We start from the raw sequence: 16,741 nt of genomic DNA on the forward strand, positions 1-16,741 counted from the left end.
ACAGGTGGACATTCAGCTGAAGTTTTGTTAAAAAATATGTTTATGTGGAGGTAATTTCCTGCGATTGTGATTATTCAAAGGCTTTCACCTCCCAATAAAGAAGGTAAAGGACTTATGGAGCTAAACTCACTTCAAACTCAGTCATCGAAAAGTATTGGAAAAAGTGCAAATAGATGTTTGATTTGTCTGGACTTATCTGTTCGGAGGCTGGTCTACTTTTGGTTGTGTGAGTAATTAAATGAGAGCAGCTAGTGAAGTTCTCCTCAGCTCAGAGCCCCGTCTTGTTTCCTCTTTAATCAAGCGGCTATTAAACCTCTGATTGCACTTCCTTTCTTCTGGATTCAGCTATTAAACACAGACTTATGTTTGTGTGTGTTTCTCTGTGAGAGGAAGAGAAAGATATAAATACAATATAAGTAACAAGGGTCTTTGGTGGAGAGGGAACCAGACGCACACTGCTGGGTGTCAGAGTGTTATTGCACCACAACCGTGACCTCACGTTTGAACCCCAAAAGACCCGTGTTAAGACGCCTGACTCCCCCCCCCCCCCCCCCCCTAAAGCCTCTTAACTCAAACGCGCGTACGTAGACTTTTCCACAAACACTTCTTTGCCGTCAACAATCCTGAGGCGGCCTTTGTCTCCACGCGCCGCCATTGACATTTGACCTCCGCCGGGGACGTCTCAAATTCCTCCCGCCGCGGCTCTCGGAGATGATGCAGATTAGACCGATGGCCGCGCTGACCGCACGGACAAGGCGGTCCAGCAAGGGGAGTTGACCTTGGGTTTGGTTGACCTTTGGTAGAGGGTTTTGCACTTTTTAGCTTTTTTTTTATATTTATTAAAATAACATCATTTATTATTATTATTATTAGTCTCATATAACACAAATATAATTAAAAACTGTGGCTTTGAATCTGATTATAAAAATGATATTTAGACCCTCATGCATTTAATGTTTTTAACACTTCCTTTGAGGGTCCATGGCAGATACTCACTTTTTTTTTGTTTTTTTATAACCAGAAGCCTATTCTGAGTCTGTGTGTTTAAGAAAACCAACACTAATTTCATTAAGATCTGGCGAAAGGCGGCTTAAACGTTATCATCCCCTTTTTTAAAAAGAGCATTTGTCTCTTGTAACCTGACGCACCAGAGAGCAATGCCATCGTTTTTTTTGGCCATTGAGCGTCTGACTGACTGCTTTTTGTTTTTGTCTGCGCGTGCTGCCACAGCCCCCGTCATACTCAACGAGTTGAACTGGACCCAGGCGCTGGAGAGGGTCTTCATCGAAAACCGCAAGGAGGACAGCTCCCTGCGCTGGCAGGTGTTTGGCAGCGCCACGGGAGTCACTCGATATTACCCAGGTAGGGCCCGCCGCCCGTCCGCCTCATGACTCGCAGCCCAGATTGGATCTAAATTGACCGTCGAGCTCCCCGCCTGCAGAACATTGGCAATCGCTTATCAGATGGCTATACCGGTGACTCGATAGGCAGAATGAAATTATGATTACCGTGATCTAATCTGATGTGAAATATCCTACAGTGTACTGTTTGGCTTATGGAGTGTTTTTTTTACTCTCCTCAGCCACTCCGTGGAAGGCTCCCAACAAGATTGACCTGTACGACGTGCGCAGGAGACCTTGGTGAGTGCCACCGGGCCCGGAAATCAGTGATCAGTGTGCTTTTTACCTCGTTTCTTACACTATCGATGACTGATGAGAAGTTTCAGGGAAGACGGCGTGAGCTCCGTTTTTGTCTTCATGTCGCGCAAATATATTGCAAAATCAACTAATCGGGATTTGGGGCGTGATTGGTGTTGTCAACTCATAAATCGGCCTTTGAGTTAAGTCCGGTCGAGTGTTGAGAGTAAAGGGGATTGTCCATCTCACCGCCGCTTCTGACCAAGAGAAGGAACGTTGTAACGTCTGTGCCGTCTTAAAATGATCACACACTGGTTGTGCTCTCCCGCATTTACGTGTTATTATTAGGGCTGTCAAATGATTAAAAATTTAAATCAAATTAATTAGAATTTTCAGTGGATTAATCATGATTAATCACACCTGAATCCTAACCATTTTTTCTTTCTGAAATGCATACTAAAGATAAATAACAGGACACAGATACATAATTATCATTATTATCATTATTATTATTTTTTACATAAATACATGTTATTGATATTTGATTTTTTAATTCATTTCAGAAAATAATCAAAGCAATGTTATTATGATCAGTTACAGACTGCATGGCTCTAGAAGGGTCTTGAGCCTCTGCAGTTTATCCCACTCTGCTGTGAGTTTGTGCTCCTGATGGCTGCGATGACCAGACATGACCAGACATGTCAACCCTCCCGATGTTTCAAAGCCCCTCCCGAAAATCTCCCGGACCGACCTTTTTCCCGATTTCCACCCGAACAACAATATTGCTGCACCACCCGCCGACTGGCGCTGCAAAGAAATCCGCTAGCACCCCCCATTTCAGTGTGAAATATCCCCATACCTGGGAGGATTTAGATCGCATTGGCTTCTCTTCCTCCGCATGTTTCAGAACAGTATTACGGGTCTCTCCGATGGTCTTTCCTTTACCTCAGCGCTGCTCTTTTTTTTTTTCTTAGCAAAGCTCTGCTGGGCGGAGCTTTTGTTTTTCTCTGTTCTGCTGCGCGAGAACGAGGGGGGGGGGGGGGGGTGCGGGTCTCTGGCGCAAACGACTTGCTGAACCTGACGGCGTGACATATGCCTGCAGGTGGCAGTAATGTGTTGTATAGGATGAAGTGCATTCCCTAGAGGAAGAGGCACTTTACTGACCTGAATAATTTGTCACATTGCGCATGCGTGAAATGCGTCAAAAAAATTGACGTAATTAACAACAAACAGCTGATTAACGCCGTTAACGCGCTATTTTTGACAGCCCTAGTTATTATTATTATTTTTTACAATTGTTTTAATTAATTGCTCGGTGTTGGAGTAAAAAAAAGGAGTTGCAGCAGTTTTTTATATAATAAAATGTACCTACTTCTCTGCACTAAACTGAAATACAGGAACTCACTTCATGCATCAATGCAGCAAAGGTTTCTGACGATGCCTTTATTTTTCTGTAATATAAAGGCATCTGCTTTTGTACGCTTAAGGCATATTTGCGCCCGATTTCTATGTTGAATGTAACCGAATGCACAGAAAAGCCTTAATCGAAGCCATATAACAGGATTGCCGTGCAGTGCTTTGCAGAGGTGTGGACTCGAGTCATGTGACTTGGACTCGAGTCAGACTCGAGTCATGAATTTGATGACTTGAGACTCGACTCGACAAAACGTACAAAGACTTGCAACTCGCAGAGGTGTGGACTCGAGTCATGTGACTTGGACTCGAGTCAGACTCGAGTCATGAATTTGATGACTTGAGACTCGACTCGACAAAACGTACAAAGACTTGCAACTCGACTTGGACTTGAACACCGATGACTCGTGACTTGACTTGGACTCGAGCCTTTAGACTCGAGAAGACTTGCTACTTCCCATGAAAACTGGGGAAAACATTTTCACACGGCCGCGCCGCTCTGTTTATCTGCATCTGTCAAAAAAATGTGCGCCACCTGTATGCAGAGAGCGCTGCCTGAACAACATCCAATCACTGCAGTCCATTTGACCGTATCAACGAGACAGCTCGTTCATGGTTACAAAAATCGGGATTTTTGAACCCGGATTCAGACTCCGATGGAAATCCTCGCCAACATTATGTCAACGTCCGTTTTAAAGTAGTGTAATGAGCTGAGTTAAAGTTATTAGTTAATCAGTTATGCAGATGTTGCATGTGTTCACGTTATGCTCTGTTACCAGCTGTAGTTACGCGAGACAACCCGAGTTTTGGGGGGCCGTGTATGCGGAAGTGTTCGTTCGGCGTGGTGACGGCCAACAGTGACCGAAGTTGAGTTGTTTTATATAAATAAATGCAGCGGAGTTGCAAGCCAGTCATCGCCTCCTTATTTACGCTGCAGCATTGGGGTGAGCGTTACAGCACTATAACACAGTCACAGTCGATCCACCATTACCCTTCCCTTCGTAGTCTAGGTCTGTGAGGCAGCGCACCATCACCCAGGGTTCCCCGTCCCCACTATAATAAAAGGACTCGAAATGACTCGAAACTAAAATGGTACGACTTGTGACTCGACTTGGGACTTGCTTCGTCTTTGACTCGACTTGACTCGGGACTCGAGGGCAATGACTTGAGACTTGCTTGTGACTTGCCTAACAGTGACTTGATCCCACCTCTGGTGCTTTGTCTCTCTCTGGCTCTTTCTTTCTAGCCCGAAGCTAAATCACGGCTGTTGTTCGGTAGAATGAGCTCAAAGCGTTTTGCCGGCCCGCGTTCATCTCGGTGAGTGATAACGTCGTTCCGTTGTCTCTTTGCTACGAGGACGGAGCCAGATAGCGGCTGATGTTTTGGTTTTTCTACGCCAAGAAAAGCTCCTTCACCCGACCGACCGACCGACCGGGGCCCAGCTTCCTGTCCACCCCCGTCCACTTTCAATCTACCTGCCGCTGTCACATTGACTTTGTGGCAGCCCCGCCCCGTTGCCTCGTTACGGGTCGAGAGTGAACTGGACGTAACCAATGACAGCCGCGTTGATCGGACCTGACCCCGTCTTCCATCTCTGTCTCAACCCTGAGTGGCTGTTTGAGGTCAGCTCCGGCGTGTCAGATTAAATCGGCTCGCTCTTCCGACTTCACGAACGGACGACAAGTCAACGAGGCTTTTTACGCTCTCGTGAGGTTTGGGTGAAATTCAAGATCCGGAATGTCTCAAAGACGGGATCCGTTCGTCCGTAGGTCGGTTAATCAGTCGCCTCTATGTATGAGACAGAATGTGCAAGACGTTTTCATACATTCCTGTGTGTGTACTGGTAACACAGTATTGGACGGGAGGTCAGAGATGCAATCACTAGCGCCCCCTACCGGCCGGGGACGTCAATGCAATCGAGCGACACGTCGTGAAGTGATAGCGAGTTAATATTGAGGCGAAGAAAAAACAAAAAAAAATAACCACAACGTATGTGCATTCCTCACATCTGTGATAATTGAATGTGGCTATCACCGGTGCCAGTGTGTGACCACCAAACATTCAGCACATCACAAGGCATCTGTGTAGCAGGAAGAGCTCAAACAGGCATCCTGTCTCTGATCCGACGGCGCCACAACCAGAGTACACTCGAGTTTATTCCTCCTCCACATGTTTGACGGGGGGGGACTCCTCTCTGAAAACAGGAAGCAACGAGAAGTGAAGCACTGCCGGAACACCTTGTCTTCTCCCCCCCCCCATGGTCTCTTCATGTTTTGTCACTCTTGAGCCTCCCCTCATCCGGGGAGCCTTCGACATCGCCGTGGCCCCGTTGCTAAGCAACTCGTGCCCAGCCGCTCTGACCGGCGGGGGGGCCGTGGCAGGGAGTGTCACGATATGTCAGGTCAGACTTGTGTTATTATAGTCTGACGTGCCGTCTCCCCCGACTGACCCTCTGTGGGGAGATCACCCAATCACACGCGCGTTACTAAAACAGTCCAAAGGGGGGGGGGGGGGGAGGTAAGCCCGTCATGACTGCTTATGTGGCGGCAGTTGTTACAAACAACGACCGGAGGAATAACACAAGTCGTGCGGATGCTTGGAATAACACAGGACACATGACGTATGAAACACAGTTTAAAAAACATCGGGCGGGCGTTTCCCACGGCAACAGATGAGGGACATGTGAGAGCCGGCGTTCCATCGAGATGGCACCGCCGACTAGTTGGATGCGTGACTGAAGCCTTTCATGTCGAATAGCTTTTAAATGTTGATAAAAGACACCAAAAATATGGTAAATGCAACGACTCAGCGTAGTAACACAAGTGCACCCGGCTCAAAATGTCACCGTAAGTTAATCGAGCTGCAATTGTTGTTCTCCGCTTGTAAAGTGGAAGCTAACAAGCAAGTCCAACCAGCCCTGAGCTGGAGAGTGGAAGAACACCAGCGCTGACTTTCCCCAAAATGCTCATTCGTGTCATTTCAACATCTAGTCATCAAGTTGCAAAGCAGGAGGATGATGCTAGTGTTAGCCTTCTCTATTCCATGGGTCCAGGTGCAGTAATAGAATATAACTGTACTATTAAAACTCTTGGCAGCGGGTAGCCGCTCTTCAATGTATTATACCTATTACTCATTTAAGGGATAATACACTTTTAGGTTCTACAATCACAGATGTTGTACCAATTGAAGTAATAGATACTCGCAATGAAACCAATAAAAATACCTGGAGAAAGGGTAATTTAAGGACTTCTACATTTATATCAGAACAATAAGAATCGTTTGAAAGTCCTTTTAATTGAATTCAATTTCAATTCAATTCATTGTTTAGCCCCAAAAAAAAACCCGCAAATTACGATGATTTGCCTCAGAGGGCTTTACTGTCTGTACACATGCGGCATCCTCTCCCCCAAAAACCCTAATATCGCCACAGGACAAACTCGCCCCAAAAAACAACCGCCTTCGATTGCAATAAAAAAGGAAGAAACTTCAGGGAAATCTGCAGAGGAGGATCCCTCTCGCGGGAGCCACAGAAATATACATATATATAACATTCAAATATTGCGAGTTTTAGGGTACACGTGACTCAAAGCCGAATTAATCCACAGGTAAATTAATTACTCTCACGCGTCTCCCCACACAGCGGCAAAAAGTCAACGCATAGAGGCCAGAATTCACGGCCAGTTTGTAGCGTAATTGACCTCCAGCTTGGCCCGGGGACGGATGGATGGCGGCGTGGACAACCTGGCCCACGCTGTCCAGGTGCACCGCGCTGGACACAGATGGGCTCCCCCCCCCCCCGCCTGCTCTCCCACCAACAGCCTCGGGAGAATTAATGGTCCAGTCAACTCACTTAATTGTCTCCAATTGCTCTGACATTAATTATTAACATTTGTCCATTACAATGTCTGTTCGTGTTATGGATGGAAGCGAAGCAGAGGGTGGCGTGAGGCCGAGGCAGCGAGGGGGGGGGGAAGCAAAGGGGGCGAGGGGAGAAATAACCAGAGACGGGTCCACGGAGTCCTGTTGCAAAGATCCCATTACCTCCCAGGGTTCACAACAGCGTGTAGGCTATATCACATATTGATTTCTTCAAAAAGTCAATCTAACCCCTTTGTAAATATTATGGCTGCTGTTCAATCCTCAAATCCCCGAAATACCATTCCCTGTATCTCCTTCTTTCAGGCTCTGCACTTTACTTCAGGGAGAAACAGGGTCAAAGGAGAGACCACTGTGTGGGTCAGACTGAAGGGAGACGACAGCGTTAACGCTGCAAATGAAATACTTGAGGTGTCGGTTTGAGCCAAAATGTGAGACTTTTTATTCCGCCGACAGTAACCGACAAGTACACGTCTACTAACAATGCATCCCAATATGCACGATTCATTTAATTTGCACAAAGTGGTTGAAAATTTTAGCATTACATTTCGGGGTGTTCTTTGTAGGCGTAAGCGAAAAATATGGTAATGCAAATCTCGGTAGCAACACTTCCAATAATCAACAGAAAGTGGAATAAATAAACGACAGACAACATCTCTTTCTCCTGCAGGCTCTCTGGGCGCTGTCCTGTATGTATATATATATATATATATATATATATATATATTATTTTTTTTAATCTTAATTCAATCTTTATTCGCCTGCCACATCCACAGGAGCACTAAGAGAGCAGCAGTCCATAAAATAATAAGCCCATCAGCACAACACAAATCCATGCGCACACGGGAGCATGCACACAAACCCGGCTACGTGCACACACACACACACACACACGCTCATATACAGATATACACAGCACTCCCGTCACCGCGCGTGATGGATGCATATCAGAGCTCATACTGTGGACGGCAGATACGATGCACATGGCACTGTATTTACATCCCGATCATTATTTGTGTATTCTGTACGACAAAAACCTTTTGCTGGCAAAAATAATGCAATTAAAACATGCACACACACACACAGTATTATTTTGCCGCACACGCACAAGCTCCACTCCCATGTATGTACGCATGCATGTATGTATCTATTGCATGTGTCTGAAATGTATGTGGGAGATAATTCCTCCAATTTGAATGTGATGCGTAACACTTTGTGGAATGGGTCAGGGTGCATAAACACAATCTGCTGAGAGGGTTGGTCCCCCCCCCAACCCCCCCAGCACTGTTAATGTATTGATTTTACAGCGCTGCGCCATGATAAAACCATTTCATGAATTCCAATGAGTCTCCTTCACCAGGCTGCTGCAAAAGGAGCAAAAAAAATACAATCAACACAATGCAGAATATGTAATTGCGTTCGTTGCTTGTCTAATGCATTTCTTTTAGATGGGCGGCGTGTTGTGAGGGTGAAGGTTGCTGTTTTAATCTTCTCTCAGTGGACGAACTTCTTCCACCTCGGGCGTAAAGAGCACGTCTTCCGCACACACAAGTTATCCTGGTTGTACGTGTTGTGACGGCACGAACGTGGTTATTTATCGGCCTAATTAACAAACAAAAGGGCATTGACCACTCAACCAAAGTGCTGTCAACTGTTAAATGCCTTCGGGTACAATGTGGGGGTTCATTGCAAACCTCTACACTGTGTTCAGCTGTTCGTTGCCTTTTCGAATATTTGTAAATTGTCTTTTTAATAAGTCGGTGTATAAGAATACAGATATTTACAGGCTCTCAGGGGTCAAATCTTACCCCAAAGTATTGATTCTATTCATCAGTCCTACAGCAACAAAATATACAAAAAAACATACAAAAAAGGAGCTCTTCACATTTGAGAAGCAAATTTTGACATTTATTCGCTTGATAATTAAAATGAATAATTTATATTTTTTAAGGGTTTTAAAAAAAATCATGAGACCTGATCAGTTGAAATATAAACTCACTATGCAAGGGGTTAATTTAAATATACAGTGTCAGTGTTATTCTCACATTGCACCGTGTCACAGTCTCTTTAATATTCAGACACATGTTCACTTTTTTGTGTTTGTAGAGACTTTCAGGGACACTGCATGGATTTTGGTTTATATACAAACTTTTTCTAAGTAGTCAATTTGTGTTGTGTATATTTGTTATATTTCTATTGTGCCTTTTGTTGGACTTTGTCTGGAACCCGCCAGCTCCGTACATCCATTTGAGATGTGGTTTCACTTGAGTACCTGCTCATAATTGCGTGGTATCAACACGTTTGATTAAATCACGCAGTATTGAACTGGGAAACCTTCCCATTAGTTTATCTTTCGTAAAGATGTCGCCCATCGAGTTTTAAGAGAATCGTCACACTGGCTCGTGTGCGTAGATCGGTAATGTCTGAAGTAAAGTGCTTCCACTTGTTCTGATTTAGCACCGGTGGGGTTTTGTACCAATAACTTTGAGTGAATGCACAGAGGGGCCGAAGGCCGCTGCGTGGCGTTCTGCTGGCTGACGGTCGGGGTTCTGATGGAGCAGAATGGGCGACGGGGCTCAGTTCAACACCAGCGAGGCCCATCTGCTTGTCACCTGGCTTTGGCACATCGGAGACTGGGTAATGACAGGGAAAGAATGGCATCAGTGGGCAGAAGCTGAGAGGTAATTACTGACTGGAATCCATGCAGAAAAAACACATCTGGATCCGTGAGTCAAAATGTGAAGAGTTGCACACTGATACTGGCCCCAATTCAAGATGCTTATCTGTCGGAGGCGAAGAACTTCACATCGGCCCGGAGACCTGAAAAATCCCTGATCCCCGATCGCGATGTTCTCGCTATTTGCGCTTTAGGCCCTGAAAAAAAAAAAGGGGGGAGAAAGAGAGCGAGTGCTGATACGCCAAGACAATCTGTAGGGAAGATCGGCCACGGCGGCTTCAGTGTCGAGCGACGCTATCGTGGCTCATGTGTTACTCCTGTCTACTCCTGTCTGCTCCATCACTGCTCACGGACTCCTGCTGGAGCCCCATTACTGCTGATCAATCCCTCCTCTTCCTCCGGCAGAGGAGGGATCCTCTTGAAAAGTGATATTTTTGCAGCAAATTCCATGGCCAAAGCGTTCCCGGCGCTCCATTGAGAGATTTTACATTGGGGCCGTGGAAGATGACCCTGTAACGACTACTGGTAATACAAGTCTGCATTTCCTTTATAATTATATAATTAACTTTTAGCCCTTTCAAAATAACTCTGGAGTCCCATTAAAGCACCAGAGAAATATGACTGACCAGAGGAGTTAATGGAATCCTGCGGTTGGTTCTCGGGCATCAGCCGTCGCCGAATTGCCCTCCTTCACTCTCCAGAGGGGGGGTGTCTCCGATCCTGAGCCTGGAGGAGAGGGGGGGTTGGGGGGGGGTTAGAGACTCGGGGCCCTATTTTGACAGAGTCCCCGTCCTGCATCGATGATCGCTTTCACAAACCCCATCCGCTCGAAAGAAGAAGAAAAAAAAAAAACATCCACTGTGTGGAGTCTCGGCTCTCGCCCCCCCCCCCCCCCACCCTTTTCCCTCACTCCCTCAAATTAAGATTTCAGTAATTAAATTGATAAAAGTCATGCGTGCCAATATGCCTCATGGTTCCAGACCTGATTTCATACGCCGCACAGTTAGAGAGCTGCGGAAGTTCTACCTTTGATGTGGCATTCTTTATTATTGAAAATAATTGGATTCTCCCTCTCCCCTCCCTCCCTCCCTCCCTCTCTCTCTCCCCCCTCTCTCACACACACACACACACACATTTATTTTGCGCTGCAGAGGGGGGGGGCAGGGGGGGGTTCCAGGTAGCTTTTCAGTAAGCTTTGTCTGACGAACGCCTGGGCAGCGGCCTGGCGGGCGGGTCAGAGGTCAGGCTGCAGGTTGCAGTGGCTGCTGCCAACCAGCGGGACGCAGGGACGCGGGGGGAGGTTGGGGGGGGGGGGGGGGGGGACATTGTGGGAGCCGTGTCCAAGCCGACGAGGGGCTCTGTTGCTGCACCTTCATATCAGCTTGGCCCATTTCTTTTTTTTTTAAAGAGCCTCTGTGGCCCACAGGCTTCTCTCCTCACTCGGCGGAACGGCTGATAATCGGCAGAAAGAGACCCCTGATGATTACTCTGCTTCTGCCTAAGAGGGCTGCTAACTAACTGCCTACTCACTCCTCGGAATACTTACATTTGAAGAAAAAAAAAAAACCTTTTTTCCCCAAGTACGCCGTAGAAACGCCTGTAATGTCCATCAATCTCAGCTCTCGGGGGCGGGGGGGGGGGGGGGGGGGGAACATGTGAATTTAATTGCCACTGGAACAGAATGAGGGAATTTTTGTATTTTCCTCTGTGTGTCGTCCTTTATCAACCGCGCACAGATTTCGGGTTCTGTGCGCCTCCTCCGGGGCGCTGATTGTCCGCGTGCCACCTCGTCCTCATAGTTCGACACTGCTTTGAAGGGGGGGGGGGCTGAAACATACGAGGAACAGCCGTATTTTGGGAGAATGGTCATTTTCTTGGTTTTGCGCCCAACGAAGCAGGCCAACTAAAAATGTTTCTTGACAAGCTCGAATACAATTTCTAAAAATGTAATTTTCAAGTAATCACAAAAAGTACCGTATCTTGAAAAAAAATGTTTAGTAAACGCAGTGTAAGATAGTAATATATAACATTTGATTTGGAAAGACACATTTTAATATGTACCTAGATTGCTATAAGTCTTATAGCAAGTTTTAAAGACAGAAGAAACCAGCTCATTTCAGAACAATTCTAATTCGAATGTTATCCAAGTGGAAATAAAATAATCCAAAAATCTTGAAACAACAGCTAATAATCAGCAAATCACTAATAAGCTTTGATGAACTGTATGAAATAGTTCTGAATCCTTTGTTTGGACACATGTTGATTTCTTCTCCTTTTAGGCCACAGGGCTGCGGGCCAATTTTTAGTGAATGTGTTATTATAGGACCACAAACTAGCAATTGCTTTGGCTTATACAGTAATTATTTCAAGTGGGCATTGTTATTCAGTAAAGGGGAGTATCTCTGTTGAAGTCAGCCGACAGTGAAGTGTACAACACAACTTATTAGCTCTTCTAAGCACATAAGCCTTTCTCAGTATTCTGTGGCTTAAGTGGGGGCTCCGTTATGGTGGCTCCATGTTATCGTGGCTCAGCTCATTGGGACTTTTGCTCCTTTCTTTATAGCAATTCTCAAAGATTATAGGAACAAATTAAAGTCCATTCTTTGTGTCTTTTGTGCAGGTATATCCAGGGTGCATCGTCTCCAAAGGACATGGTCATCATTGTGGATGTGTGAGTTTCTTCTTTCTCCAGAGTCTCTCTCACTGACCCCCCCCCCCCCCCCCCCCCCCCCCCAGGGTGTGGATGTCTATCTTAAAGGGCGCTAGTGCCACCTGTTGGCCAGAGGAAAGCCTAAAGTTAGACAAAGGCAAACACAGCTCATTTAAACTCCTTTCTACATTATATCACCTTCTGAACCGCAAATATTACATTTTGAATTCTCGCCTAAAAACGGAAGGTCGGCCTAAACGTGGGAGGGGAAAAAAAAGCCGTGAGCCGGATTTCGAGCTCTTCTCCTCATCACCATCGATCATCTCAGAGTGACTACCAGGTGTTGTTCCTCTGCAGGAGTGGAAGTGTCAGCGGACTCACCCTGAAGCTGATGAAAACCTCTGTACTCAAGATGCTGGAAACTCTGTCAGACGACGACTACGTGAACGTGGCCAGGGTGAGTAGAGATCTGCGTCATTAAGCAGGTCGGTGACCATGCATGTCTTTCTTCGCCTCTCTGCCAATTTCCAATTTGGACAATGAGGACTGATGTTTAGTGGAAACATGAACGTTACACTGCAGGACAGATGAGACGCACACAAGCAGGTCCCGGTGCTCTGTGTGGCGGCCTCGGTTTCGGAGACGAACTTCGGGTAATCCTCCGTAATCCGTTGCTCTTAGCCACTGTGTGCTGCTAAATCCCGGCTCTCAGAGCAAGAAACTTGGCGTGATAATCTGGGTGGGAAAGCATCTGATTTCCCCTCAGAAAGAAAGTGAGGGCTTACAAAAGCTTGCCGGGAATTATTTGCACAACATAAAAGACCTAAATAACCCCAATTTTACTGGAAGAAAATCATTACATTTGTATCTCCATGCTTGAGAATTTGTCTTCATGGCCCTGTAGTCTCACTTCAGACATGGCCGTATCATTAGTCATAATAGTACCAACTTTAATTTTATTTCTTATTCAGAAAGAAGATCTAACACAGCTCGTTTTTTTTATGCATCTTTTTTCACAGCTACTGTATTTCCTCACACGTTGACACAAGAAGTGTGATATTAAGAAGTGACACGGGGATTAATATGTAATACGTGGCTCTGGATACTTTTGTGAGTTTTGATTTTGATGTCTGACCATTTAAATATGACACAACACCAATAAATGCGAAATGTCAGCTTTCCTCACACGTAACGTTTTACACCGGTCCTTCTGGAAAATGTCAATTGAATTTGAGGTTGACCTTCAAGAGCCAGCTGCATTTGAAACCTTCCATTAGAGCCATGGCTGCTAATGTTGTGATCACACGTAGGCGCGCCGCACACGAGCAGAAAAAGGAAGTGCAGCAAACACACACACACACACACACACACACACGCACAGCTTTAGGCTAATTTGGTGAATGAGATGAGACAGATGATATTACCTTGGCTGGGTTTCTGTTCAGTGGCTTGCACTGGCGTTTCAGGTGCACCTGTTCTTTGTGTGAAAAGTTGTAATTACCAGCGTTTAGCGGCAGCCAGAGGAGGCGAAGGGCGGCATCACATCTGCGCACACACCCACGTCCGCGTCCCGCTGCACATTTTGTACATTTCTGTTTTTTTTTTTGTTTTTTTTATCGGAAAGAGCAAACGTACAGTCTGCTTACGCGAGTGTTTGCATGTCCCCCCCCCCCCCCTTCTAGTTCAACGAGAAGGCCGACGCCGTCGTCCCGTGCTTCAGGACTTTGGTCCAAGCCAACGTCCGGAACAAGAAGATCTTCAAAGAGGCCGTCACGCACATGCAAGCCAAAGGAACCACAGATTATAAGTCTGGCTTCACGTTCGCCTTTGAACAGCTTCTCAATGTAAGAGCCAAAAGGGCCTTTTTGTAGGGAAGGACAATACGGGGGGGGGGGGGGGGGATGTCTGTCTGTGTCAAAACTGTCTGCTTCCCTAAAAGTCTTCAAGAACTTGCTGGAGCTGCGTAGCGAAAACCCCCAACATGTTATTGTTACACATCCTGTCAGATCCAGTTACAAAAAAAAAAAAAAAAAAAAAAAAAAAAACGTGAATTAGCCGCGATGAAACTGGCCCAGTTTGGTAGAAGACATTTCCAGAGCTCCGTCCTCGTCGAATGTAGGTCCGGTAACGGTCCGCCGGCAGCCAGCGAGCAACACAGGTGCTGCCTCGGCGTGCGGCTGTATTCTAAGAGGCTGCCACCCTGATGGGCTCTGATGGGATGATTGATGAGCAGCTCGGCCCAGAGGAGATCGACCACAGACGCTTTATATTCCTCTGGTGGGCTCGGAGGCACGGAGCCGGGTGCCAGCTGCCCCCCCCCGCCCCACCCCCACGCCTCCCCAATGCCCCCCCCCCCCCCCCCCATCCCCACCTCCTCTTGCCAGCAGAATGGAGAATAAAATGGCCTGTTTAATCGCTGTGTGTAGCAGACTCACTCCTGGGATCGGTGGCAGAAGCACAATAAAAATATGTAATTGTAGCCATGTTATCCATCTTTATTTAATCTTGTCAGATTGACACGCCACTGGCCTGCGTGTTAATGGAAGCTTCTGCGCAGGCAGCCGCTTTGAATCAAAAGCTGAAATGCTAAAAGCTGCCTCTGAGCATATAACGCTTCATTAATGAAAGCTGCACGTCTGCCAATATAATAACTGAAAATACAGTTTGATGTATTTGAAGTTTGCAATCCGTCCCGTATTGTATTAAAATATAGAATACGGTGTATAAATGTACTGTTACTCTAGAGTAATATATCTTTTATCAAGATACCTTCTATATCTTTAGCACAAAATGTGAATACATGGATGGATGCACAAAGAATGATTTATAGACACGGCATAGGACGAATCTTATTATAGTCTTTTCTAAACTGTTTATTACATGTTTATAAGCTGCATAAGAATCACATTTTGTTTTGTGTTGCATTTATCTTCCATTTTATCTCTTAGACATATTCATCACGACACCAGACGGCTTTACATTCGGTGTCAGCACGCTGCCCTTCCTCTTTCGTTATTGCATGTTCCCTAACCTGTCTCGCCGTCTCTTTGTTTGCTCCCCTCTTCTTCTGACCCCCCCCCCCCGCCATCTTCTCTCTCTCTCTCTTCATGTGCCACAGGAGAGCAGCGCCCCGAGGGCCAACTGCAATAAGATGATAATGATGTTTACAGATGGCGGGGAGGATCGTGCACAGGACATCTTTGAGAAGTACAACTGGCCCAACAAAACGGTGAGGCTTGTCCCCCCCCCCCCCCCCCAAAAGGCTTTTATCTACTCGCCAACATCGCTGTGCCTTCCAAAGGGCTCGTGCACATCCACAAACTGTCTAAGCGCGTCTTTTCCCTCCCCCGTCTCCCACCGCATTCTGCTGGTATCGTCTCAATATTTAAGGTCTCAAGCGCAAAGACGTTTTATTTGTAACACAAAAAGTGTACATTCCTGCAGCGACTTCTTTCTAAATGGTGTTAAACGGCAGCAACAAAAACGACGGTCTGTGCAGACGATGCGCTCAGCATCGTAGCCTCAGGTTCTAGCTATGTTAGCTTTTTTTTTTTGTATTTCCATCCAGAAGATGGAAGATTTTTGCTGTTTTAGCCGCCTCCTCAAGAAGTTTGTTTTTTTGCCCCTTCAATCCAGGTCCGTGTCTTCACCTTCTCGGTTGGGCAGCATAATTATGACGTGACCCCTTTGCAGTGGATAGCTTGTGCCAATAAAGGTACGTGGATGAGCAGTAAGGAAACACACCTTTTTGAGCATTCCAGTGAACGACGTCGTCTCAGGTGAAGTCATTCTCTGGTGGGAAGTGCAAAGGCAAGTTGTTCAACTAAAGGTCGATGTATACAGTTGAATCCGCCTGAGGTCACGCTGCTTACCTTATGACTAACTGTGTGACAAATAGGCCGCTAAGAGGTTGTAAAGATGTAAAACACTCTTAAACCGGAAAAGTCTAGCCAAACAATTTGATGTTAAGTTACTCTTTAACTCTTTTACCATAAATATTGATAGAAATAAATGAACTATTAAAACTGATGGCCCCTTTACAAAAAAGATGTATGTGAGTGCACGTGGTTTTTAACATTATATTTGATTGACATAAAGCAGCAGCAGTTCCCTTAAATAACAGCTGTTAGCTGCTCTATCTTGACTCACCACATTAAATCACAACCTAAATCAGACCCCGGTTGTACTTTTGAATCCCCCTTTTTCTCCCCCTTTCTTTCTTGGTTTTGTTTTTATATTGTTTCCATCTGAATAATGCCTTTATCTGCCTGCTCGAAGCCTCGGCTGCTGCTGCTGCTGTTTAGCTCGTTGCCCGTGGAGCAAAGTGCTTCGGAAGAATCTTCCCATGAGTTGTCATTAATTAGCAGGAGGAGTCTGGCAGCAGGATGATTGTATTATTGGGCCACCGTCATGGTACAGAAGTCTATGCCAACATTAGACAATACAGATAACACGTCTCCCCCTCAGTGGAGCCGTCCTCTTATATCT

At 46.0% G+C, this 16,741-nt stretch overlaps 1 protein-coding gene and 1 long non-coding RNA gene across 4 annotated transcripts in view; one reads left to right on the forward strand and one right to left on the reverse strand.

Moving 5' to 3' along the window:
• The window catches only part of cacna2d2a (calcium channel, voltage-dependent, alpha 2/delta subunit 2a), a 104,971-nt gene that overhangs the window by 73,919 nt on the left and 14,311 nt on the right, over positions 1 to 16,741 (forward strand). For all 3 annotated transcript variants that reach the window (XM_037490267.2, XM_037490268.2, XM_037490269.2), the window contains 7 exons: positions 1,231 to 1,362; positions 1,583 to 1,640; positions 12,224 to 12,274; positions 12,611 to 12,710; positions 13,936 to 14,097; positions 15,372 to 15,482; positions 15,890 to 15,968. In XM_037490267.2, the coding sequence (XP_037346164.2) occupies positions 1,231 to 1,362; positions 1,583 to 1,640; positions 12,224 to 12,274; positions 12,611 to 12,710; positions 13,936 to 14,097; positions 15,372 to 15,482; positions 15,890 to 15,968 (693 nt within the window). The remainder of the gene's footprint in view (positions 1 to 1,230; positions 1,363 to 1,582; positions 1,641 to 12,223; positions 12,275 to 12,610; positions 12,711 to 13,935; positions 14,098 to 15,371; positions 15,483 to 15,889; positions 15,969 to 16,741) is intronic.
• LOC134132307 (uncharacterized) lies at positions 7,737 to 13,821 on the reverse strand. Its single transcript, XR_009956856.1, has 3 exons — positions 13,678 to 13,821; positions 10,230 to 10,329; positions 7,737 to 9,999 (listed from the first exon to the last, which is right to left on the reverse strand). It is a non-coding gene; the product is annotated as an uncharacterized LOC134132307 (long non-coding RNA).

The sequence above is a fragment of the Pungitius pungitius genome, chromosome 8 (genome assembly GCF_949316345.1).
Source record: "Pungitius pungitius chromosome 8, fPunPun2.1, whole genome shotgun sequence".
Taxonomy (NCBI): domain Eukaryota; kingdom Metazoa; phylum Chordata; class Actinopteri; order Perciformes; family Gasterosteidae; genus Pungitius; species Pungitius pungitius.